Source organism: Bos indicus x Bos taurus, chromosome 4 (assembly GCF_003369695.1).
Source record: "Bos indicus x Bos taurus breed Angus x Brahman F1 hybrid chromosome 4, Bos_hybrid_MaternalHap_v2.0, whole genome shotgun sequence".
NCBI classification, from domain to species: domain Eukaryota; kingdom Metazoa; phylum Chordata; class Mammalia; order Artiodactyla; family Bovidae; genus Bos; species Bos indicus x Bos taurus.
In genome coordinates this window covers 32,961,432-32,988,611 of record NC_040079.1, presented here as the reverse complement: position 1 = coordinate 32,988,611, position 27,180 = coordinate 32,961,432, and the positions used below count along the sequence as shown (strand labels likewise).

Sequence of the window (27,180 nt, the reverse complement as noted above, 5' to 3'; positions counted from 1 at the left end):
CCACTCCAGTGTTCTTGCCTGGAGAATCCCAGGGACGGGGGAGCCTGGTGGGCTGCCGTCTATGGGGTCGCACAGAGTCGGACACGACTGAAGTGACTTAGCAACAGCAATTGCACCCTGATAGAGGCTGTGGTTGACCCTCCCTGTGACTTCTGGATAACCCCGTTCTCAGAGCTTTGCGCTCACAGCGCCTCTGTTCCCTTAAAGTGTCTTCAATCTTACAGAGATGAAGGCAGGTGCGCTCCGCAGCATCTTCCAGCCCAAACCGGGGTGCGGGTGCGGGTGGGGGTGGGACCCAATTTGGGGGTGGGGCACTTGGGAGCTGACCCTGCTGCTGGGGTCTACCCCGCTCCTCTTTGCGTCTGCCAGGGCCCTAGGCTTGACTCCATCTGCAGCGAGATACCGGGGCCAAGTGAGCCGTCGGCCTTTCGGGAAAGTTCTTGCAGGTCCAGGGAGTCGTACTTGAAGGGAAAAGGAGACCCCCGCCCACGGCATCTCCCTGCACAGCACCGGGGAAGGGGCGACATGGGGACTCAGCCCCACCCTTCCGAACACACTAGACCTCGGAGATCTGGGCTGAGCCCGCGGCGGTGGGATGGGTGGAGGGTTGTCGGCCGGGCGGGGGATGCGGGGAAGGCCGAGCACAGAGGCTCCGGGGGCCAACGGACTACGCGATCTCCCGGCGAGTCGCCGCTCTGCTAGCGGCGCGTGAACAGTTCTTGGGAACATCGATCTGTCACCTCCCTTTAGGGATCCGGACCGGGAAATTTCCATCTTCTGTGTCGGGAGGAAGAAATAAAAGCGATCGAGCTCTTGCTCTAATTTCTTCCATAGGGCCTTTTACCAAAGGCGTGGCGGAAGGGTCTCTGGGAGGCCGGGCCTGGGGTCTCCGCGGGCCTTCGCGGGGTGGCTGCGGGCGCGCCTCTCTCGCGGCAGAGGGAAAAGGTTTCAGGGTTCAGGAATGGCGATGGCTGAGTGGCTGCTTTCCCACTAAGGGCACCTTCCTGGAGCTCAGGGACCCCCTCACCCTCAGTCGCCGCGGGGCCAGACCGGCTGTGCCCCTGGGGGCGCGGCGGGAGTCCCGAATCGCTTTGCCCGCGTGCTTATTGCAAAAGTAGCAGGAAATCCTTTCTCCAGAGCGAGGGACAATGAACAAGAACTAAAGGGAATTCAAGTGGAAAAATCCGTGAATACAAGAACGACCCACAGCTGGAGCTGCGAGGTTTCCATTAAGCTCTGTGTGGTTCTTTCCCTTTCCGGGAAAAAGGCATTATTATTATTTTTATTTTTCTCCAATAAGTGCTTGGAGAAACTTTCCCTCTAGATGTGTTATTTAATAAACCCATTCCGGCTGGATATTAGACTATTATTTATTTTCTCCTGTAACAGTCACTGAACTGTCCAAAGAAGGTTCCGCCCGCCCCCCTGCCCTTTCTCAAGACGTTTAGGAAGGTAGAGAGATTCCTTTTAAGTTAAAAATTATTTTCATTTCAAAAATTGTGCTACATTTGTTAGATTTTCAATTAAATTCTTAATTTAAAAAAACAACACTTGGCTTCCTTTTAATAGACAGATGCTTTGGCATTCACCTTCACAGTTACACACACCAATGAACAATAATATATGAAGTTATTTCAAGCAATTTGCAGTTATATTGAAGAGCATTTCTGGGCAAAAACCCAAAAATAACTTTTCATTCTTTTTCAGGGTAACTTTATAAATTTCTTTCCACACACCTTTCTGTGGTTCAAAGGTGAGTCCACACACTCCTTACAAAACCGTAAGCATCTCCACTACCTGCCCTGACTGTTGTCCTCTCTGTGCAAGCCATGGAGACTGGAGTTGGGGAGGAAACTTTCAGAAATCTCCTGGGTGTAAAAGGTAAGAACACCCAAATTGGAGAGAAGCTACAAGAGGCTGACCAGCAAAGAAGGCTAGTGACCAGCAAAGAAGGTGACATAGGTCAGGTCAGCAGTGAGACCCTCCTGGTCCCAACTAATTTATTTCCCCTACAACACATGCTTTCCCCTTTATTTCTGAATTCTATCAGCTAGATAGTCCTTGAATATATATATGGCTAAGAGAGTGGGGTCATCATTCATTTTAGGACAAAATGTACCAATTACTCTTAGATGTGCTGTTTCAAGGATTTGCTTCGTAGCTCAGTGGTAAAGAACCTGTCTGCCAATGCCAGAGACTTGAGTTTGATCCCTGGGTCGGGAAGATCCCCTGGAGTAGGAAATGGCAACCCACTCCAGTATTCTTGCCTGGGAAATCCCATGGACAGAGGAACCTGGTGGGCTATAGTCCACGGGGTCACAAAGAGTTGGACAGGCTTAGCAACTGTGTGTGCTCAGTCATGTTCGACTCCTTGCAACCCTTAGGACTGTAACCCATCAGGGGCTGGTCCCGACCCAGGGATCGAATCCCCCTCTCTTGCTTCACAGGCAGATTGTTTACCAGACTTAGACACTAAACAACAAACAAGGTGTGTCAAAGAAACAGGCATTTGACATAAAGGAAAAGAAGTGTGAATAATTTCCAAGTAGAGAGCAATTTGAGCTGTGCAGAGCTACCTTGGGGAGGGTACCACTGGGAATTTGAGGGTAGCATGACTGGATAGTTGAGGACTTGAAAAAAGGATAGTATTGGCATGATGGTGGACAAGAAAGGAAAGGACAGCATTCCAAGACAGACTGCCTGTCAACGTAGAGTGGGTCTCTAATCCAGGAAAGGAGAAGAAATTTCCTGTCCAGTTTACCTTGTATTATAGGGTCTCCTACCCCTCGGACCCAGCACTGAACGAATACAATATTTTACAGTATTTTAACTGTGGCCTAGTCTAGGTCAGGCACCAGAGTAAATGTGGAGAGCCAAGAAGTTGTTCACTTCCAGTGCTTCAGAAATTATGTTTACACAACTTCAGGGGTACCTTCACTTATTCTGCATTAACTTACTTCATTTAAAAATTATTTATGGGGACTTCCCTGGTGGTACAGTGGTTAAGACTCTGTGCTTTCCACTGCAAGGAACGTAGCTTCGATCCCTGGTTGGGGAACTAAGATCCCACATGGATAACATGCAGCCCAAATAAATAAATAACAATTTAAAAAAATTTAGAAATTACTTATGAATGAATGCTGACATATTTTTGAAAAAAAAATCAAAGATAAATAGTACTTCAAAATTATAGCCAGAAAATATTTTGGAGGAAGAAAAAAGTTAATTAAATGTCAACTGCTAGTTAACATTATTTGCATTTCTAGTATTACTCATTATTAACACTAATTGATAATGTTAACTAGTAATACATAATATATGAGTATGTAGTCAACATTACCTTTGCTATGGAAATGTGCTGTCATAGTAACTAGTTCTTTGAACAAGTGTGTGTCTACTAGGTGGAAAGCAGTGTTAATATCTCATACTCATTTGATTATAAATAAACAAAATAAAAACACAGAGCCAACTGTTGAGATGTTTGTAATACTGCTAACATTTTTTTTTACTGCATTTAATTTATACAATCCTAATAAATACAGAGGTGGTTAGGGCCAAGCAGACTTCCATTGCCTGCAAGCTGTTACACTGAGAAGTAGGACATGGTATGTTGAAGGCAGCACGTTTATTACCCACACTTTGAGATTTTTTTTTATACTTGAGAGAAGACATATTCAGAATGGAACAAGACACAAGTCCATTGGATAATCTAGTCTATATTTGGGTTTGGCAATCCTTTAAGCCCAGGAATACACCTGCAGACCAATTTGGAGTGCTAAGAGCCAAGGTTACACATCACAACAATGATAATTTGACTAGGAGACAAACCTTGCACATAAATGATAAACTGTCAAGTACACGCCATTTTAACAAGGGTACGTAAGATGGGACTGGCACAGTGATTAGAAGTGGCTTATTCTCACAATGTTTTATCATGAGAAATACATATCTCACTTCACAACACAGGACATGACTTTGATGTTATTACAGAAAACAAAGGTCAAATCTTCTTCAAAAAAAGATTCATGTTCCAATCACAGAGCCAGCCAAAGGTCATCATTTTAGATCAAGCTACACAAAAAAAAGGCTGTTTTTTTTTTAAAAAAAATACTTGCATTTTCTCCTTTAACTCTAATTCCACATTAACTTTTTAAATGTAGCGTGAAATACAAGCATTTATATTTGGTCCAAACAATCAGTGTAATTACAAGAACAAGTACAAAATAAAGTCAAGGTCCTCCTTCCTTCTGCAGAGCTGCGTGTCATCAGCCTTCTTCTTCTTCATCACTGTCTTTCATCGTGATGCCCTGAAGTCCTCCTCCTTCTGAAACAGAAGCTGTAGCCTCCTCTACCGTTAAACGTCTGTGTAGGGTGTCATAGGTCTTACTGTTCAGGGTGACTTCCAGCACACCCTGCAGTCGGAAGTCCCTATAGGTTTTCTGGATGAAGGAGAAAGAAACCACTTAGATCCCTTACAGATTATATGTATGGATGTATATGCATGCATATGTGCTAAGTTGCTTGAGCTGTGTCTGACTCTTTGCGACCCAATGGACCGTAGCCTGCCAGGCTCCTCTATCCATGGGATTCTCCAGGCAAGAATACTGGAGTGGGTTGCCCTGTCCTCCTCCAAAGATTTTCCTGACTCAGGGATTGAACCTGCGTCTCTTATGTCTCTTGCATTGGCAGACGGGTTCTTTACCACTAGCGCCACCTGGGAAGCCCCTGTGGATGTATATGTGTATGCCTAAATGTATATATACTCAGTTGGCATTTCAAAAATGATCTGGTACAATTCACTAATGGATTCAGATTGTAGTTGCCCATGCCAGTCATCCTATAGGTGTAGTTCCAGGGAGAAAATGAAATGAGAGACTTCTGATAATGCTATTCAAACTAGAATCACTCTGAGTAGATCAAAATGTTGTGACTGTCAGATGACAAATGAGCTTTTTTAACCAATATATTACTAACTGCACAACATTTACTATTTGAATAACCTGTAACAAAAGTAAAATGATAAGTACTTATGTACATTTTCAATCTGAAGGAATTCTTAGTTTTTCAACTGAGGATTCAAAAATGCATTTTATAAACTGCATTAGGTTTTGGGTGTTTGTGGAGGGAAGAGGATTAATCCTATTATCACTAAAATAAGTCTGCATTTTTAGCATTTGTGAATTATAAAGTTTATTTATATGTATACTGGGTAAAACTCTGTGAGCACCTAAATGTCCCTATGAATTTTGCCCTTCTGAAATTGCCTTGGAATGTGAAGTGCTAAATTCCAGCATTAAGCTTCCTTTGGTTGGCTAATGAAAGACATATTTACACTTTTGTGAAACAGTAAATTATTTGGTGTATTATGTGTCAAACATAGAACAAATACCATTTTATTGTTTATACAGTGCTTCTTAACAACAGAAATAACTACACAACTCTGATTTCTGTGGCTCTTAAGATATGTAAACTATAGAATTTTCCTCATTTTATTTTTCCCCTTAAGTGAGACTTTCTTCACATGTGACTTTTTTATGACTAAACAAAGCTGGCATTTTATTATTGATTTTTAAAGTTGTAGTCAGTTGAATGGGGGATTCTACAGAAACACTTCCAAGGCCACTAAAATGCTGCTGCTGCTAAGTCACTTCAGTCGTGTTCGACTCTGTGCGACCCCATAGACAGCAGCCCACCAGGCTTCCCTGTCCCTGGGATTGTCCAGGCAAGAATACTGGAGTGGGTTGCCATTTCCTTCTCCAATGCATGAAAGTGAAAAGTGAAAGTGAAGTCACTCAGTCGTGTCCGACTCTGTGCGACTCCATGGACTGCCGCCTACCAGGCTCCTCCGTCCATGGGATTCTCCAGGCAAGAGTACTGGAGTGGGGTGCCATTGCCTTCTCCATTAAAATGCTAAATATCTTTAAAGTTTTTTTTTCTGTCCTATGTTAGATTTAGAATACTAAACAGCCAGGTTTCAATGGATTGTCCCAGAGTATCAGTACATATCCATGTGCCAGTTTTTTGTTCTAAATGATTGCTAAAAGTCACTTTTTTGGAGGTTGCAGTTAGTAGAAGAAAAAAGTCAAAGAAGAAGAAGGAATGTTGTACTTTCTGGCCCAATGTAACAACTCCAATAGCTGAAACATTATAGGTTGCCTGATTTCACTCAACACAATTAGAAGGAAAATATAATATTCAGACAGTTGAGCTGAAGGTGCTTATTCACTTGAGGGCGGAAGTGCTGATGGATGGCATCTTAAGCCCCTGCATATACACACCTGGTCTATGAACTTCGGGGAAGGAGCAGAACCATTACCAGGTAGTGGGGTCATTGGTATTTTCACAGTTTATCTTCTTGTCATCTAGGATTTGATTTATGCCCTATGGTATCATTCACATTTCAGAAGTGATATTCTCTTGTCATAAACAAAATGCATATTTGAAAAGTCTACCACATGTCCAAAAAATAAACTGAACTGTGAGGAACACGGACTGTATCTGAGGTCAGCATCTCAACAGCAAAAAGAGTTTAGTGTTTTTCTTTAGATGACCAAAATGATTCTAATTTGATTTTAATATTTTATATTAAGACACATAAAACCTACCATCCTCATTGTCTCTTTCTAAACCATTCTGTGCCACTAGGGAAGCCCTCTAAACCATTAAACCTTATTATTACTATTGTGATATTTCACACCAAAATTTATGTAATTTGCTCCAGAACCCACAAAGTAACTCTGTTAGGTCAATTTTGTCTAGAAAATCTGGTAACTAGTTTACATGGTATTGCTACATAAGAGATTTGTGTTCAAGCCTCTAACAACGGTCTAACAGGTTAAAAATATATCAAACATACAAAATATTCATCTACAGATAAAGCATCTGAAATAAGGTATTATTGTTCCACTGACAATTATATACTGAGTTTGTGAGTCCTACTTTCTTATTTTATTGGAATGGCTTTCTTTACATTTACTCTAATTATCAATAAGTTGGCTAGGACAGAGCTATAGTGTGGATTTGCCATATTAAAGGCTTTGTAGTTTGTATAAAATTGGATTCTGCTTCCTTATTTTATTAGGAAGTGATAAGCCATTAGGGGAACTGCAGGGCAGGAACCCTTGCAATCTCTCTCTTTCTCTCTTTTTAGAATTCATAAAATGTTATTGACACGTAGAGATCCTCTGTGGCTGCCAAGAAGGTCTGCTTGGCTCTTACTTAAGACAAGTGCCTGCCGCGGGGTGCTGCTCACTTGTTGTCTTTTCTCCTGGTAAAAGAGGCAGCTCATTTATGTTAACTGCTTCAAAATGTCAAATGGCCTCTAGGGAGATCAGCAATCCATCAGCCATTTTATTTGAGGATTCTATTTTACCCTTCCCCAAATAAATCATTCTGATATTACAACTTTGTTAATTTCTTAGTCCTACATCTTCTGTGAAAATTTTATTGCAATTTGTTTTTTCTTAGTGAGCAACACGAATGAACCAATGGCTGTCTAGGTGTCTTTGTGGGACAGTTGGTTATCATATACATTTTGATGGCATCTGGGTCTCCATGGGCACAGAAGAATGACAATGCTTGTGAGAACCAGGTTTCTAGGGTCTAGTAGCTGGGCTCTGAGTAGAATGTACTACTCTGCTGTAACAGGCAGGTCCAGTCTATGTGATGTGGATGGAAGGACAGCCTACTCAGAGCCTACACACCTCTGTACATGTGCTATTTAATAGCTGTGTAAATTCACTGGAAAATGAACATTATAACTATATAGGCTCCAAAGAGTGATGAATCTGTGTATGAAATTGGCTAGTGTCTGCTTATATTCAAAGTAGAAAAAAAATAACTAGAATACTAAATTAATTCATCCTAATTTTTATTGTAAAGATAATCACTTTTAATTATTAAATAAAACACTAGGACTTGATTAAATGCATCAGCCCAAGAAAGTATTGACTGAGTTTGGGGGCCTGCTTGTGAAAAATAATACCCGGAAAGTCAAACATATATACATGAAATTTTAATCTCATATTTGTCAGTCTTGATTGCTGGTAGCCATAATGAACACTATATTAAAATAAGATTAAAAAACAAGATAGATTGACTTAGAATAAAATGGAAATGTCACCCTATAATTAACAAAATTATTAATCATTTTTCCTGCTAACTATGTGAATGACTAGTGGACATTAGAATAGGAATGACTTTGAAAGAAAAAATGATGGGTTAATAAAACATGCAGATTCTTATTCTAAAAACAAGAGCTTACCTACCTATCTAGTATCAGTTACCTGAGTTTGTAATTTCTGACATCCTGAATACAGTAGATATTACCTTGAAAATATGGCTGATCCTAAGGGATATTAGCTGATCCTAAGCTAATCCTAATATTAGTCACATTATTGACTGCAGTCTTAACATGTACGTATATTTACAACATAAACACAGATTATTCTGATTCTCTTTTATGAAAAACAAACTTCATTTGAAAGCTCTCCAAGTCACGTTTGTAGAAACAAGGAAGAAATCATAGAGGAGCTAAAGCAAATATGAACATATTTGTGGTGCGTTTTCAGGTTTTTTATAAAATAAATAACACCTGGTAAAAAGTGTTCTAGATCAAAGGTAGTTTGTTGATTGAAACGGAATGTGTTTAGTGTATAAAACTTACTGGATGGCTACAATTTTACTTGCTGTTTATGACTAATCATGATTGCTATCACTGTGACATCATAGGTCTGGTTCTGTTCTAGCAGATTTGCCAATTTCTGACTTTAGAACTTTCGTCTTGGTGGGTACTTTAATCTATGATAACTTCTGTGTCTATGGTACAAAAGAATCTGCAATCTAATGAGATTGCAGGAACCAAGAGAATGGTGGAAAATATTTTAATATGAATAAAACTTTTAACAATGTGATACAATGGTTCTTCTCAAAGTTTATCATCTATCAGAATCCTCTGGAGGGCTTGTTCATGTGCAGATGGCCAGGCACCGCTCTCAGACACTCTCATTCAGTTGATCTGGGGTGGAGCCCAAGAATTTGCATGTCTAAGTTCTCAGGTGATGCTGGTAATGTTAAATCAGGAATGACACTGTCAGAACCACTGCCTAGATGTGTGTATGTACATATACACATACGAATATACATACATATGTATATGTGTGCATAAAGATACATGCAAATATACAGGCACACACACATATATATAAATATATGAGAGTGAAGTGAAAGTGCTAGCCGTTCAGCTGTGCCTGACTCTCTGCGACCCCAAGGATTATAGCCCAGAACCGCTGATTTGCAATAGCTTAGAGTTGTTTTTGGCCAAAATGTAGAATTTGTCTCAATTTTAAGAAAAAGTTATATCTGTTGTATATTCTGCATTTCTACTAGAATTTATAAGGTGTGAAAAATCATGTGAGTTTTAAAGGTGTGAATAAGATATTATCTTAAAGTCCCTCCTAAGTATACTCTTGAAAAGCATAAGTCAAGACAGCCTTGGTGAACCGAGATTACATCCCCAATACTCACACTGATCATCTCTCACATATTGGGGTATGCTTCCAAAAGAATTCAGGCAGTGACAATGTTTCACTTTCATATCAGGATATAACAAAAATAATGGAGATTCTCCTTGTCCTAGGGGCAAATATAATTAAAAATCCTTCTAATGATGTATTAATAAATGTGAAGGAAATGTATGAGGAAAAAACACTGCTGTACCTAAGATAATTAATACAAAATTATTATGGACTTACTACATTTAGGTAAATATGGTAGGGGCTTTATGTATATTATCTTAAAATGTGATTCCTTTATGGTAACAAAATACTTTTTACTAGTGGAAACACGATTTCGTAGTCTCACTGAAAATGGAATAAGCAGCAGTGCATCATTGCCAACAGTGATGTTTTTAAAGTACTTACATCCACTCGGTTCTATTAAATATGATTTTCTTATATGTCAATATCTTGCCATTATTCTTTATAGCTTGGTGGGCAATTCACGTCTCAACACATTTTGTTTACCTTCACGATCTTGATGAGTGTCTTCAGTTGGTAAATATGAAGCTGAAGGTCTAATCTATCAGCCAGCCACACACAGATGACTTTCATGGAGCTGCTGTACCATTGCTGCAAAGAAGGATGGGGGCAGAAGGCAGGAGAACAAAACAAGAAAACAACCTCTGCAGTACTTATTTAACAGATTCGGTAATGAGGGGGTAATGAAACACTCCAAAATGACCACAGATCAGCACTTGAAGTCAATAATGCTATAATTTTCTGTGAACAGAATTGTATGTTTTGCTAGAAAATCTGCTAAGTTGACCCAGGCTATTCTTTATATGAATTAACATTACAGTCTTTCAGCTGCAACATATTCATGGGAAACAGTATTTTTGCATTTGCAGCCTAGCAGCCTGCTTTGTAATTTATAGGTAACAATGGGTACTAAATACATAATATGGGAGTGAATGGACTGCCAAGCAGCAGGAAAAAAATGGGTAAATTATTTTCAAAGGGAAATTTCCCATTAATCTCTAGGTTATGTAAAAATCAGTAGATGTCATAATGCATGTAGGCAATGCCTAGAAACAGCATTTTAAAGGAGGGATAGCAAAAAACATCTACAGTTTACTAACCTCTAATCCCCCAAAACACCTTTATCTATAACTGGTTGTTAAGGATTTGCCAAGATGGCTTAAAACCACCTAAAATAAAGATTTCAGATCTTAGAAAGGAATGTTATCAGGATGGAATTCTTGTGTCTTATAAGAATTACAAAAACACATGTCAGTTGACCAAATTATAAAAGAAAACAATCTGTTTCATTTTGCAAGTGTTTTCGGAGGGTTCATGTTTTCTGTTTATGAAAACTCTCTTGGGAAAACTGAAATTCTCCTCTAATGTACTTTCTTGCTCCTATATCATGTCTGTGAGTACTGTCAAAGAAGAAATTTTGTTTCCATTGTCAAGAAAAGGCAATCTGCCATTAGTGATGGCATTTTAAGGGAATTGGTACTCATATGCCAGAGCTAGGTTTAGGTAATACTGTAAGAAAATAATGCTATTCATCCAGATAAGTGCGAGAAATATCAATGGCCACAGAGCATTTAGGAAGTGACGAAAGAGTCTTTGAGAGAGAAGGGATTTTGTGCCTTGCTTGAATATACAAAAACAGTGACACCACAGATCACATATGCGTGTGCATATGTTAGGTATTCAAACAGAAAAATTCTTCATATTTCTTCCACAATAAAGCAGTAAATTCAAATTTCTAAAAGAAATCTCAAGTGATGTAAGTCTGAAATTCACCTGGACTTGTATTTTATAACATGTTCTAACAAAATTTAGTGTAAGGAATGGTCGTTTAAGCCCAATGTAAAAATGAATTGGTTTAAGATTTCATCAGACTTATTTCTTATAATCGGTAGATATACTGGACACACATGCATAAATGAGATGAGCTATTTGAAAATGAATAACTGGTCTATTGAATACTGTGGTATCAAATGGATGAATGACCATTCCAGTTTTTAAACTGTGAGATGGGCTAAGGTTTTTTTAAAAACTGTTATTCATGTACCCAATTTTGCTTTTTCCTAATGATTACTTTCCTAACTTTCAGAACGTGTAAAGGTATCAGATACAAGTTTTATAAAACAAGATAATCCTAAATTCTTAAAAAACAAACTAATAAATTTAGTACTTCAGCTGACATATTAAATCTTAATAGATTAGTATCTGATATTTAAATCCTCTACTTTCTTATTTTAAATGATAGCCTCAACTTCTTGAGTTCTATTTTAATGCAAGCAAGCACTCAGAGGTATTGGTGATGTTGAATATGAGTATACTGTAGTAACGTAACACTCTTACCTCGACTCCACTCTCCAAGTAACTTGAAAGCTAAAATGTAGCCGTAATGGTTATGACTCTTAAATTATAGCGCTTCTTCAAGGGGTAATTTAGTTGGGGGACAAAATATGATATATTGTACTAAGTTTATAACATACGCAATAATCTGGGTGTCAGACTGTAAAGTTACTATATATGTGGTAAGTTGTATGAATTTGAGATAAATGAAAATACTTTCTTAAAATTACTCCTTATGCATCTTATGTTCTTAAAAAATCCACAGATAATTTAAAATTAATGTAACTTCATTTTTCTATTACATGTAAATGATACTTATGATTAAGTGATAATTGAAGGGACATCTAATATAACACAGAAACTTATTATTAATATACCTTCTGTAACACAATGCCAAAATTGTAATTTTAAAGAAGAATAATTTGGAAATCAAATATCTAAAGTTAACTATAAAATCAGAGAAAAAGAATTAATGTTAATAAAATGCTTAAGCCACTTTATCATCATCTTGCTTTAAAGGCAAACAAATTATTCTACAAGGAACATTCTATAAGGGAAATGATTTCATCCACTAATCATGCATAATTTTAATTCCTAAGTCAAAGCATTTTGAAGAACTTCAGCGAAAGCAAGCAAATGAAGAGAAATAAGCAGCTTAGCTTGGAGTTTATGGTGTTATGAAGACTAAGCTCTAACAAACCAAAAAAAACCTCACTGGGACTGCTTCTTTTTTTTTTTTTTTTTTTGCTTCTTTCTTGTATATGGTGAAACACACCCCCCTCCCGCCAAAAAAATGTCAGTAGCATTTCCCTATTTCTTGAGCTCGAATAGAAATGTTCTTCTTTTGGGTGGAGGATGATAGGTCCCATTTTTTTTTTCCATTTTGAGAAAAAATTCAAAGGTAAGTTAGCTTCATTCCCCTCACCCACCCACCCGCTCTACTGAAGCAAACCAATCCCCCAAAACAAAGAAAAAAAAATTTGAAAGGGGTGAATGTGCAGTGAAGTATGACTGTTAGAAAATGTGCTTTCAGTTTGGAAAAGTTAATTTTATAAAGCAACTTGGTTGACTATTCACTTTTCCCTTCAGGGGATGACAACGAAGGGGCGCTGGAGCCTGCACTCAAGTCATGGGTATGGCATTACTGCTTTATTCTTTGCTTGGTCTACTTAAGAATAAAGCAGTAAGTGTATATTCTGCACTATTTTTTTCCCCCTCCATCAATCCATGCCAGCAGCCTACCACTTTAACAAAAAATATGTGTTTTTTTTTTTCTTTTTGTGGTTCATTCAACTCCTGTAAGGGCATGCATTACTCACTTCATTTTCTTGAGATATCTCTTTTAAAGCAAAAATAAAAGGAAAGGAAAGGCTAGGGTTGACTCTGTGAGACCCCTGTATTTATTCACACTTATTGTGCATGACTGTAGACTGGTAAATCATATTAGCGGCCCGTCTCCCCATCAAGCTGCTACTTGCTTTCCAGCCCTGGGAAGGTTCAACAAATCAACAGGAGCACGGAAAACAGAACATCAGTCTAATCTAGTGTTTAAGGTGAAGTTTTCAAACCCAATCTAAGAAGATCTTTAGAGCAAGCAACAAGCTGAAGGGCTCAGAAGGTGGTATTGACAATGAAAGAGTGTTGAAATATTGAGAAGCGCAGCACTTGTGCATTTTTAATAACAAGAGGGTCAACAAGGACACAGCTCCCTTAGTGCCAGGAGTTGCCACTGACTATGGAAATTGCCACACCAGGGCTATAAACGCTTGCAGTTCATCAGCTTTCTTAAACAGTTCATCAGCTTTCTTAAACACCCTGAACCCCCTCAGTGGACCTTTAGTCTTGAATTAACAAACCACAGCAATGAAAGAGGGTGCATTCTGAATGGCTGGCATTGATCCCCAACTGTGTCAGCACTGCTACAGGCCCTGAAAAACTCTCTCCATTGTCAATAGAAATTGACAAACCTCGTCTCCTAAATAGTGCAGCTGAGCCGGGCGGGATCCACGCAGCTGTAAAGGGCGCTGCTCTTGGGGCCGGGGAGCACTAACAATGGAACAAGCATGAGCTCTTTGTCAGTCCCAGACTCGGCAATTTTCTAACAAGGATTAAAGTTGTTTCTCGGCAGTGCTGGTTGAAAAGAGATTTAGCAACACACCGTGCTTTCTTCATGCAAGTTAAAGAGAAGTAGTTAAGGAATTTCATTATTCCCTTGACTAGTGGAAATACAAAACAAATATATTAAATATGCGCGGCTCCCTTTTCTGCCTAATTTATAACATTTGGAGGCAAGAGGATTCAATGCAATATAACACTTCTTGCTTGGAAATAAGCACTCTACCTTTATTTTGGAAGTTTTATATATTTTTCTTTTTAAGAAAATCCAGCCGCTTGCCACCTGGAATGAGGTCTCAATACATACTAATGCACAATGTCTTCAGACCCTCTGGGGCTGATATTCCTAAATCTGAATCACAGGACCCCATAGGGTACATGTATTACGGCGGCTTCGAGCAAATCATTTGTCATAATGCGGCTTCTGATGATGATGGCTGGGTAAAAATAAGTGCTTTGCTGGGGAACAAATCTGTGATCTATTTTCTGCTTAAGTGTTTAGCTTTTTTATTGATTATGAATTGGTACAACTAGTTGATATATTTTCATTCTTCTCCAGCTAGTCTCGTCTCAATAGGTGAACAACAGAGAAAAAAAAAACAAAACCCCACAACCAATACTTTTTAGTGCCCCCAGATATGGAATGGCTAAATTTCCACAGTATGTATGTATTTCTTCATTTATTTCAAGAGAAGCTGTCTGTTTTTATCAGAGTCAAGTCACTGTGTTGAAATGAAATACCATCTAGAAAATCTCATCTGAGGAAGTATGTACCTCTTAAATGTTAAGATGAATTGAATAAAAGAACAAATAACAGTTTTGAAAAGGTGAAGGTTTTGAAAAAATCTGATAAATATAAAGCATCCTTTAAGATCATGTTGTGGCTTTAGAGGGCTACAAAATATTTAGAAAAGTGAATACCTTACAGTTCACCACTACATTAAAAAGTAAATATAAATGCTTCTTTATACATGGAGTGCTCCTTTGGTCCACAGTACATCTGTTTGACATAATTAAATTTGTAGTCACTCACTTCTCATTTCTTAACACTAAAATGTACTTTTGGTGTAATAATTCCATCCTTCCCCCCTCTAGTCAAGGCATCCCCCAGAAACAATTATATTTGGCTCCATAAAACAGATCCTCAAAGCACAAGCATTTTGAAAGTTCTAAAGTGTGGATTTTTTGTTGGTTTGGAATAGGATTAAGGGCTCTATTTAAGGAAAACTGAAACCAGTCTATTAGGTTTAGAATATAGGAAGTGTTCAACCCAATCTACATCTATCAACCAGCTGAACCCAGAGGCATGCAGGAGGACTTAGCCGCTGAGGGCTGGTCGTGAACACACCAGAGAATGACATTATCAACCCAGAAGCTTCGGGGGCTGAGTACGCGGAAGCCCTGTGAGGCTACCATTCACCTGACTGAGCCTCTTGCTTTCTGTAGGCCTCGGTTTTCTCATCTGGGTTATGAAGGGCAGCTGAGATGAATCTAGCTTTACAATAAGATTCTTATACTCTCCAGAAATACTTTGAGATTAGATTTAACTATCAAAGAAAAGGGCGTGATTAGAAACCATGCAGCTTGTGATTCTCCTAAAAATGAACGGAAGGGAAAAGCCAAATTGTCTTTTTTTTTAAATGCTGGTTAAATATAGCTTTGTTCATCCAAATATGCAAGTCTAGAATTATAGATGTTTCTGTTAGATGTTATTTTGTTTTAAACTTATTCATTTTGGCCTTTTAATGAAGAATAGATATTCTACAAAAATGAAACAATAAAGTATAAAGAAGAATAAATGGAATTTATTAAGAACTCTGAAGCATTACTATGATTTTATATTAATAATGCTACCTATAATATTTTATATAATATATAATAATAATCTGACTATAAAAGTATCCGTTTTTTTTTTTAAATGCCTCCATGGGAAGTTCAAGTGCATCAGTTCAATTTTCATTTGATTCTTATACCAACTGTGATGAGATGGTTCTTATTTTCATTTTGCATGGAAACTGAACTCACAGAGGTAGAAAACTGAGTTTAGGTTAAATAATTTACTTATTTAAGTTTATATAAGTGGCAGGGTTAAGATTCATCTTATATCTATGCTTCAAAGTCTGTGCTCATGACTACCAGGTTATTCCATTTCCTTCTATGAAACAGTGTGTTTCATCAATGAAGTCTCTGATTTTTTCAGAACAGTTTGGTATTTGTAGCAGACAACTAAGAAAATAGCTCTATCATTCCTGGTGCTCCCTCATGGTTATGATGCAGAATTATGAAATAATATAGGAGAAGCTTATTGTTCCAAAGAAGTCCATCACATTTTCTTACAAGTTAATGTAATCTACATTACCAAAGGTATTTGTACACCTGACAATGTAATTACACAATATAATAAATTTTTTGAAGAACCAGACTCTGTTAGGATAACTAACCAACTGGCTCTTGTGCTATGCATTTCCCACATGTTTTCTTCTTAAGTGCCATATACTCGAATGCTTTTAAAGTGCCATATACTCTAAAACTTAGGAATACTGAGAAAATCTTTTTTCACTGCAACAAAACAATGTGGAAAGAAGATCCTAGTTCATTCATGAAGGGATTCAATCTATATGTACAGTTTTCTTATTTTTTAAATACAGAACATAGAAGAACTTGACTCATGCTTTTTCCCCTTCCGTGTTCAATAAACTCACATTTAGGGCAATTTTCATTTTTTAGTTCGATGAAAGTGAAAGTGAAGTCACTCAGTTGTGCCCGACTCTTTGCGACCCCGTGGACTATAGCCTACCAGGCTCCTCTGTCCATGGGATTCTCCAGGCAAGAATACTAGAGTGGGTTGCCATTTCCTTCTCCAGGGGATCTTTCCGACCCAGGGATCGAACCCAGATCTCCCACTTTGCAGGCAGACGCTTTAACCTCTGAGCCACCAGGGAAGCTCTATGAGCTTCTCTTAGTTCTATGAGGAAGACTGCAAAGCAGAGTTCACGAACACTATGGTGTCTGTTAAGAAGGAGAAAGTGTAAGACGTGCAAACATGGGAGGTTTGGCATATAGTTGGTACCTAATAAATGCTTGTTGAATGATGAAACATTTTTCCTACTCTTGAAGTTCAGTACTTTCTTCCATTCTTTTTTAAAATGCATGAATGTAATAACTAAGGTGCTTCCAGATGCATTCAACCCTCTTCAATCATAAAACAGGGTAAGTTATATAATAGGGTAAGTTCCAGAAACTGGGGGTTGCACAAGCTTTTTTCCACTCACCTCTATTTTATTAACTCCAAATTTCCTTTCTCCCAAAATATCCTGAAAGTAATATTACTTAACTAGCCTATCTATCCTCACACTACACAAAGAGCATTAAAATCAATACTATTCTTCATTATTCGTTATCATCAAGCAGGCAAGTGCCTTTGTAAATTTATTCTGCGGTTCTCTTCCTGGTGCTAAAACGGCCAGGGATTACAAAGTGAAAATTTCAGATCATCAGTTGTTTCCCTCTCCCCTACTTAATGACAAATGATGGAATGCATACTGGTTGGGCTAATCTTTTGACTAATCAATGGTTTGGCTGAACACAGTGGTCAACCCAGTTATAAGGGTATGTGTACTAGTTTGGGATGCAGACATACACTGTGAATGATTTATTTGGGGATAAGACCTGTTCATTTGGTTCAGTGACTTATTTTGAGTACTATATATAAAAGTTTGGTCAATATTGCATTTAAATCAATAATGTAGGATCTGGATAAAAATAAATTAGACTCCTGCAATTTCTATTGAATGGTACAAGTTTGAGATAAAACCTCAGTCTGAGAATGAACAGTTAGCCAGTCTTTCTGCTTCAGTTTCCCTATAAAAAATAGGGAAAAATTATTCCAAAGGTCCTCTTCCAGAGTGTTGTAGGGACTGAAATAAACAGTTATCCCTGTGTCTCTGACTCATGGTGCACTCTCACAGGAAATGAGTGATCTGCTGCTCTGGTAGATACTGTGTTTCTCTATACCTACAAGTTTTGGGTAAGTCAATCCCTCTCTTGGGACTTTTATCCCCACGTACATTTCATTGGCCAGATTCATGACACTGATGACTCCATTCAACCATCATTTCTCCTATGAAGCCAACACTCTCTCTTACCAGGCAGAATTAGAAGCTCCCGTATTTTCTGCCTTTAAATCTCTGTACATGTGTCTGTAGAAATACTGCATAATGTGCTCTATATCTGCCTCAACAGGATGTGAGTATCTATAAGGCAGAAACCGAGTCTTTTTATTAATATCTCTAGCCCTTAGCAGGATGTCCAGCACATAACATGTGTTACATATTTTTTGAGGGACTGAATGCTTCTAAAATATTTGGAGATATAAACTGTTACACATATAATAGTGGCAGGGCAGCTTTTCAATAGACAAAGGATAATATCAGAGCCAGAGGAACTGTTGACTTGAATGAAACATTTCATTAATAGCAAAATAATTTAATGAATGCTAAAGTTGCAGGCATCACCAAAAAGTAAACAACTGCAATTGGCTAATGAAATTTAACACACGACTAAAACAGAACTGAAAATGTGACAGTCTAATTTCATTGTAGGTGATGAACTAAGTACAGGAGAAAGTACTGTAAACTAATGAACCCCCCATGCCTAGGTACATATGAGAGTATCCACATATAGGAAATAACACTTCACTGGAAGGACTGATGCTGAAGCTCCAATAATTTGGCCACCTGATATGAAGAGCCAACTCACTGGAAAAGACCCTGCTGCTGGGAACTTTGAAGGCAGGAGGAGAAGGAGATGAAAGAGGATGAGATGGTTGGATGGCATCACTGACTCAACGGACATGAGTTTGAGAAAACTCCAGGAGATAGTGAAGGACAGGGAAGTCTGGAGTGCTGCAATTCATGGGATCGCAGTCAGACACAACTTAGCAACTGAAAGCCAACAACACAACATATACATTCTTACACACAAGGATATGATAACATTATATGTGCTCAGAGGTTGATGTGCTCAGCTCCAGACTTGTTTTTCAGAGTCTGTCATGCATGCAGCGGACCACCTTTCTGGCATATGCTCAGGGGTATTAGTAGCTGTTCATGGCGGGTACCAGAGGCCGTGGGGCTACCTAGTGTGGCGCTGCCAGTGCTGCCTCGTGAGTTTTCACCACTAAAGGACATGTCCTGGGGCCTTTAGTGCTTGCTGGTCTTGTGAGAGTGTATAAAAAAGGCAGAGAACCGCCATGCTGTGGCACTGTGACTCAGACTTGTGTCTGAGTGAACATGAAGAGCCCTCCTGGGAGGTGGCATAAGCCTGGGTTTTCAGCAGAGAACCTCTGAAGGGTAGGGAGGGAGAGCGTGCCCTTGTTGCACCGTCATGGCATTTGATATTGTAAGCACTAGAGCTAGGCACAACTGTTGAATCAGCTCTACAACCTGGCAGGTTTCCAATCATCCACTTGCAACAGAGAGAAATAAAAACAAGTTAAAGATATCACTATCTCCTATTTGAAAGCTTTCTAAATTTTAATTCTCCACGGTATACTATTTGAAAAAACAACAACAACGTCTATTCAGTAGATGAAAATGTGAAACATTTTAATGTACAAGTTAACTTTTTCAAAAGACCCATTTGACCATAAGAATGTAAGTTCCCTTATTAGAGCAGGAACTTGGTCTATCTTACCTAACATTGTATTCTCAGCCTCTAGCAGCACTATGTGGCTTCGAGAAAGTAAATACTAGTTGTAATTTGAATCCTACCGAGTCATTGTGACAGAGATACTCAACGATGTGGGACAAAACCAATGCCTAACCTTTTTTATTTTTTTGGCTGTGGAGCATGTGGGATCTTGTTAATAGTTCCCTAACCAAGGATTGAACCTATGCCATCTGCATTGCAAGTGTGGAGTCTTAACCATGGGCCACCAGGGAAGTCTCTGTGCTTAACCTTCCAGTCTCAATATTTACCACCATTTCTTATACATCCTAATTGAAAGACCAATTGGATTTGTTTTCTAGATCTTATGCACCCAAAACATGAAATGAACAATTTGACATTAATAAACATATATTTTATGTGTATAATATAGGCAGTAACTAAGGAGAAAGGAAAGGAAAATGAAGTCGCTCAGTTATGTCTGACTCTTGGCGATCCCATGGACCGTAAGCTACCAGGCTCCTCTGTTCATGGGATTTTCCAGGCAAGAGTACTGGAGTGGGTTGCCATTTCCTTCTCCAGGGGATCTTCCCGACTCATGGATTGAACCCAGGTCTCCCACGTTGCAGGCAGACACTTTACCATATGAGCCATCAGGAAAGCCAGAACTAAGGAGAAAGTCAACAAGGAATGTGGGGAGAATATGGAGCCAAATTTATGAGGATCAGTAGAGCAAAAGTATGGGAAAATTTTCCATGAGAATGTATAAATAGGAATGTGTATAGCCACATTCAAATACTACATCCTATTCCTGGCAAATAGAAGGGGAAACAATAGAAAGTAACAGACTTTATTTTGTTGGGCTCCAAAATCACTGCAGATGATGATTGTAGCCATGAAATTAAAAGACACTTGCTCCTTGGGAGAAAAGCTTTGACAAACATAGACAGCGTATTAAAAAGCAGAGATATCACTTTGCTGACAAAGGCCTGTCTAGTTAAAGCTATGGTTTCTTCAGTAGTCATGTATGGATGTGAGAGTTGGACCATAAAGAAGGCTGAGAGCCAAAGAACTGATGCTTTTGAACTGTGTGTTGAAGACTCTTGAGAGTCCCCTGGATTGCAAGGAGATCAAACCAGTCACTTCTAAAGGAAATCAGTCCTAAATATTCATTGGAAGGACTGATGCTGAAGCTGAAGCTCCAATACTTTGGCCACCTGATGAGAAGAACTGACTCATCTGAAAAGACCCTGCTACTGGGAAAGGTTGAAGGCAAGAGGAGAAGGGGGTGGCAGAAGATGCAATGGTTGGATGGCATCACCGACTTGATGGACATGAGTTTGAGTAAGCTTCTGGGAGACGGTGAAGGACAGGGAAGCCTGGCATGCTGCAGTCCATGGGGTCGCAAAGAGTCAGACAAGACTTAGTGACTGAACCACAATAACAAATTCCTGACTCTAAAAGCCTAAGCGTGACACAGAGCATTTTGAGAAGCTTCAAAGGACAGCCCCCCAAAAGATTAAAGGGCTAGAAAAGGGGCCTATGATGAAAAGTTGAGCAAATAGGGATTATTTATCCTGGAGTAGACAAGGATGACAGGTGTCTTACTAACAGTCTTCATATATAGGAAGGATTATTCCCTAGGGATGCTGGCTACCTGTTTTTTGTTCTCCACTGAGAAGAAAAGGGGAAATGGGCTTAAAAAACAGCATGAAGAATTTAGGTGAGGTAAGGATTAGAACTTGCTTTATTTCAAATAAAACATTTTGCCTATTTTAAGAGAGTGAAATTTAGATGGTGTCTTACTTAGGGCTGGGCTGAGATCAAGAAATTGAGGGCTCTTGAGTTTAGGTAAGTACCTGTGAAAATTGTTTATAGAGTTTCCTTTCAATGAGTTTAACAAACACCCTGTTTTGCCACAATGATGTTGGTTTACTACCACAGCTGCTTCTTGACACAGACTTTGTTTTTAGTTGTACTTAGTCAACGGTGGCATTTTGGCTGCCACTTCTGTGCTCACTTGTGAATGGCACCAACCATGTAGATGAGGCTGCAGGGGAGGCTTGCAGAGGACGTGTTTGATGGAGGAGGAGATCAAAAAACCACCACAGAAAATGGCTTTAAAGCCATGTGTCATTTGCTTATGAAGTCGGGTTTGAAGAGAAGGAGAATGGTAGCCACCATTTCTATGAAAACATCACACTGGCCAACTGATGGCGACGGCTGGTCTCAGGGGAGCCCTGGGTAGTTTCATTAATAGGTCACTGGGAGCCAGCTGCAGTGCAAGTATGCAAAGCCACCGAGGAAAAGCCAGGCTCTGTGTAGAGAAGCAAGAGTTTCCAGACCATCATCCATGTGAAAGCAGCAAGCAATCAATACTAAATAACTTTTGAACTGCTCAACATGTTGCTTGTAATTATTTCAACTATCTTTGATAAAATCAGGAGGGGGAATATTCTGATTTCTTCCATGACTATTAAGTTACTGTCACTGGCTTGGGTGAATGAAAGTAAATACACATTTATGCATTTGATGTTTAGAAAAATTTCTTGAGGAAAATGCAAGTTTTGACATCTTCGATTCATCAGAGAGAGTTTTACCATGGTGAAGTGATTTTAAGTGATCAACCCCAATTTTTTTTTCCTCCTATTCAAGCAAAAACCTCAGATCAGTTCACAAGTGAGATTTTTTTTTTTTTAAATTCTGAGCACAATTAAAGGTGAGTTAAGGCTCTGGTGGAAATCTAAAGAGCATCAGCAAAATCTGAGCACTGCTCAGCTTTTGAATTGCTTTTCTACTTTTTAGTTCTTTTAAATGGTTTTCTATGGCAGGAACATTTTTCTTAATTAGTCACAGCTAATTAGTGTTCTGGCATAGACAAGTAATCAGAAATGTCAGAGCTGCAAGGCTACATCTCCCTAATCCTTTGATAATAATTTAGCCTCCTGGGAGGGCCCCAAGCTGCGGTAAGTAGTGACTGACAATAAGGCAAAATTAGGTGGGCAGCAGACCATTAGGATAGAAAAATAAAAAGCACTACCCGATCCTGCTGAGCACCATCAGGCAACTAACTGCACTGCCAGATGAGGTGCCTGTTTAAGCCTGTGTTGTTAATTAGCCTGATTCTACCAGACCTGCCACATATGTCCAGGTGCCTCATGCAAAGATGTGTATTTCTGGGCATGTGCCAAATGACAATTGTGTCTCGTGATCACATTTCAAGAATCTAAGGGAGAAGTCCACATATTTCTTGACGATTCTTTTGAATTATCAAAGAAATATGATCAACCAGCTACAATACATTTTTTTTCTGGTGGAGTTTCTTTTAGGCAATTAGGCGTGCTTAGCTCAGGTTTCTTAGGTCTTCATTCACCAACAGCTTAGATTCAAATGAGGGCCTTTGGTCATGAGGAGCCGCGTCTGGACTTGCCAAAGTTATTCTGGCGCACACTGTACATCTAAAGTAGAGTCTTTCATAAATTCTTATACTTACAAATGATAACTCAATATTAAAATAAAGATGATTAACTAAAATGAATGAGACAGCTGTAATTTGAGAGCAGAGGTTTTGAAGAGAAATAAACTTGGCGGGGGGGAAGCAGGTAAGGAGCAAGGTTTGTATGCCATTTACTAAAGCAGACGTGACCATATACAGAACAAGTGTTGACTACAACTGTCTTAGAAGAGGTCAAACAACTTCTATGTGAGTACAAATACTGTGGATAAAATAAAGTGGGAACAAATACATATAATTACATTAAAAAACACCCCCTGGAAAACAGTATATTAAAGCTGCTAAATAAGAAATTGTTAAAATGTAGGAGAGGCGACATGCCAGTCCTATGAACATGGATAAGAAACAGTCAAGCTTCTGGTCTACTTTTAGTGCACAAGGTGACCCCAGGGTACATGACATAACAGTGGGTAGAAATAAATGATCTTAGTCTCAAGTACATCACTGAGCTTACATCCATCTTTTCTAGTGATGGAAAAGCAAAATAATGGTTAGGACATGAGAGTGATAGCAATATTTGATTTTGATTGTTGATAGGAAAATCATGGATGGGTCCAAGTTAATGTTTTATATTTGACTTCTTTTTACATAGAGACAACGTTGAAGAGAAAATACTCTGTAATCAGAATCTATACTGATTTAGTGGTTCCCAGCCTTTTTGGCACCAGGGACTGGTTTCGTGGAAGACAATTTTTCTATGGACTAGGGAGGGGGGTACAGTTTTGGAATGATTCAAGAAGATTACATTTATTGTACCCTGTATTTCCATTATTATCACATCAGCTCCACTTCAGATCAGCAGGCACTAGATCCCTGAGGTTGGGGACCCTTGGATATAACAACTTGTTTGTCAATTGAAAGTGAAATAACATTGAAAAGAGGAAAACTGTTATTTTAAAATCGACAGTCATATATGAGCGAATGTATCTATCATATTATGGAATTATAAGAAATGCAAGAAGGCAAAGAAGCCCTCTGGGTCTTACTGGGTTCCAGCTTTTGTTTATAATGAGGCTGATTACACATACAAAGAAATTCATCCAAGGAATATGACTGAAAAAGTAGATGGTCAGTTCTAATATATTCTACTGTCTATTAATAGCAGCCATTCTTACTCTTGTTTTGTGGATTTCAAGTATTTCTGGCAAACCAATGAAACAAATTTAATTTTTAAATAAGAATAGTAGCATCAATCTTACTGAGGATGAATAAATTCTTGAATCAAAAAGATTGGGCACGGGTGTGAAACACAGAACTCTAAAACTCTGAGTCCAGAGTTTTTTTATTTGGGAGTCCAGAGATAAATAAGAGGTAGAAGTGCAAAATTAGTTTTATTTTGAAAAGCATATTCACTTGCAAGAGTTTCATTTTTTTCCCCCCTTTCCATATCTTAAAATGGCCATGAAACTCTTTTTTTGTTTTTTGGAGTCCACAGATAAACAAGAGGTAGAAGTGCAAAATTAGTTTTATTTTGAAAAGCATATTCACTTGCAAGAGTTTCATTTTTTTCCCCCCTTTCCATATCTTAAAATGGCCATGAAACTCTTTTTTTGTTTTTTGGAGTCCAGAGATAAACAAGAGGTAGAAGTGCAAAATTAGTTTTATTTTGAAAAGCATATTCACTTGCAAGAGTTTCATTTTTTCCCCTTCTTACCATATCTTAAAATGGCCATGAAACTCACTGACATTTTTGAAGTCAGTTTTACTTAAAATGCTTAGAGTTTCTTTACCAAAAAGAATCCTTTTCAAGGAAAGTCCTGAAAATTAATCCTTTACAAAGCACTATGTGGATGAATATCACTGATTAACTATCATTTAAAGGATTACTTTTAACTTTAGAAGACATCACAACACAATTAAAAAAAAAATCTCATTGAGATGAAACTCCTCAACAATTAAATATTTAATCAGTTTATAACACAAGAGAATGCTTAATCTGCATGATTTACCAATTAAAGACTGCACCCTGATGTGTCTTCAGCAACATGAGCGCTAAAACAAAATTGTCTCAGAGGGTCTCAAGATGGGCACTGCTTTGTAAAGGCACAAACGTTTAGAGAGTTAGGTGGGTTCAGTGTCTCTCCCAGACAACGGGATGCACTTCTGTTGACCTCTACTAGCCTCAGCATTTGGGATATTCTTGGACATTATAAGTGACCACAGAGGGTACTCTTGTGACAATTACTGTGAGCGGCAGTTTTGATTTCTGAAACATCATGACTTTTCAACCCAGAGACTCAGAGCTCTCTGGGAAAGTGTCCAGCCTCTCTGCTGACCCATGGGTACCTGGGGCAAGCTCTGTGTTTCCTGAAACCTGACAGTGTGAGAAGAAACCTCATAGGAGGCATTAAAAATGGGACTTGTGCTGCATGCTCAGTTGTATCTGACTCTCTGCAACCCTATGGACTATAGCCTGCCAGGCTCCTCCATCCATGGGATTTTAAAGGCAAGAATTCTGGAGTGGGTTGCCATTCCCTTCTCCAAAAAAAGAAAAGCATTGCCATGGTTTTACATTGGGATCAGACAAGTTGTAAATGGCTTTGATTTGCTAGCATTTTTTAAACAGCTACTGACAATGATGTTTTATAAGTTGGGATAAGAGAGATTACCTCTAAAGCAGAACTTCTTCTGGTAAATCCATATTCTCTTCTGCTAGAGAACTTCCTTTAAATTTCACTGACTCAGATAAGACACAGTTTTTTAATGTGTCTTAAGGTAAATTTCACATGTGAGATTTTTTTTTTCCCATTGGCTAAATTCAAAATACAATGATAATCACTAAGTTTAATTATTTTCTTTTTCAAAAATATAGTCAAAGCTATGGTTTTTTTTCCAGTAGTCATGTATGGATGTCATTGGAAAAGATCCTGATTCGGGGAAAGATTGAAGGCATAAGAAGAAAGGGGTGGCAGAGGATAAGATGGTTAGACAGCATCTTGACTCATTGGACATAAATCTGAGCAAATTCCAGGAGACAGCAAAGGACAGGGAAGCCTGGCATGCTGCAGTACACGGGGTCAGAGAGTTGGACATGACTTAGTGACCAACAAACAAAATAGTTGCTATGTAATATTATATTAAGGCTTCCCAGGTGGCACTAGTCACAAAGAACTCTCCTGCCAATGGAGGAGACATAAGAGATGTGGGTTCAGTGCTTGGGTTGGGAAGATTCCTTGGAGGAGAACATGGCAATCCACTCTAGTATCCTTGCCTAGAGAATCCCATTGACAGAGTAGCCTGGCAGGCTATACACCACAGGGTCGCAAAGAGTCAGACAGGACTGAAGCAACTTAACACACACAATATTGTATATTACAGGTGTACATGTAGTAACTTACAATTTTTAAAGGTTATACTACATTCAGGGAAGCCCAGCTGCTGCTGTCTATGGGGTCACCAAGAGTCAGACATAACTTAACGACTGAACAACAACAGTCAACTGGCTTTATTTCCCATGTTGTACAATATAAGCTACAATAATACATTGTGCAATTCCAGGAATATTATATTCACATATAGATTTCAGTATGTGTATCACTTGACAAGCAAAGACAGCCTCCGTTTAAGATATTCTGGTCATTCTGAAAGACTTAACATGAATACAGAATATATGGGTTCCAACTATTTTTCTACCTGTAGGACTCAGAACCATGGTGGTAGCTGTATAGAATATCAAATGGCATTCCTTATGTAGAATCTCTTTTCTACTCATCTACTGTAACTGCTACTGCTTCTTGCTTTCACCTGGCCATCACAAAAACACCTTAGAACTGTCTGCTACTCCGGGGTGCAAGACTTGGCATGCAAACAACCCAGTAACTTTTGTTGCCACTGCTGAAATTAAAACTATTTAAAATCTGGAGGGGATTTCAGAAACCATCTGGAGTTCTAGATCAACTTCTTTGGTTTGCATGTGCTATCTATACTGAGTTTCAGCCAAGTGACAGAACTTCTTGAAGTGCACTTATCCAGTCAATGGCAGAACTATGGCTAGAACTCAGGTTTCTAGATTCC

General features: G+C 38.7%; 1 protein-coding gene across 16 annotated transcripts in view; it reads right to left on the bottom strand.

The window, feature by feature from the left end:
* Positions 1–3,472: 3,472 nt before the first annotated feature.
* CADPS2 (calcium dependent secretion activator 2) overlaps positions 3,473–27,180 on the bottom strand; it is a 577,723-nt gene continuing 554,015 nt past the window's right edge. For 11 of the 16 annotated variants that reach the window (XM_027539120.1, XM_027539122.1, XM_027539124.1 and 8 more), the window contains 2 exons: positions 10,023–10,127; positions 4,266–4,439 (listed from right to left, as the gene is read on the bottom strand). In XM_027539120.1, the coding sequence (XP_027394921.1) occupies positions 4,266–4,439; positions 10,023–10,127 (279 nt within the window). Of the gene's footprint in view, positions 4,440–10,022; positions 10,128–27,180 lie in introns of all 16 variants that reach the window. The other 5 variants (XM_027539121.1, XM_027539127.1, XM_027539134.1 and 2 more) reach the window with 2 other exon arrangements.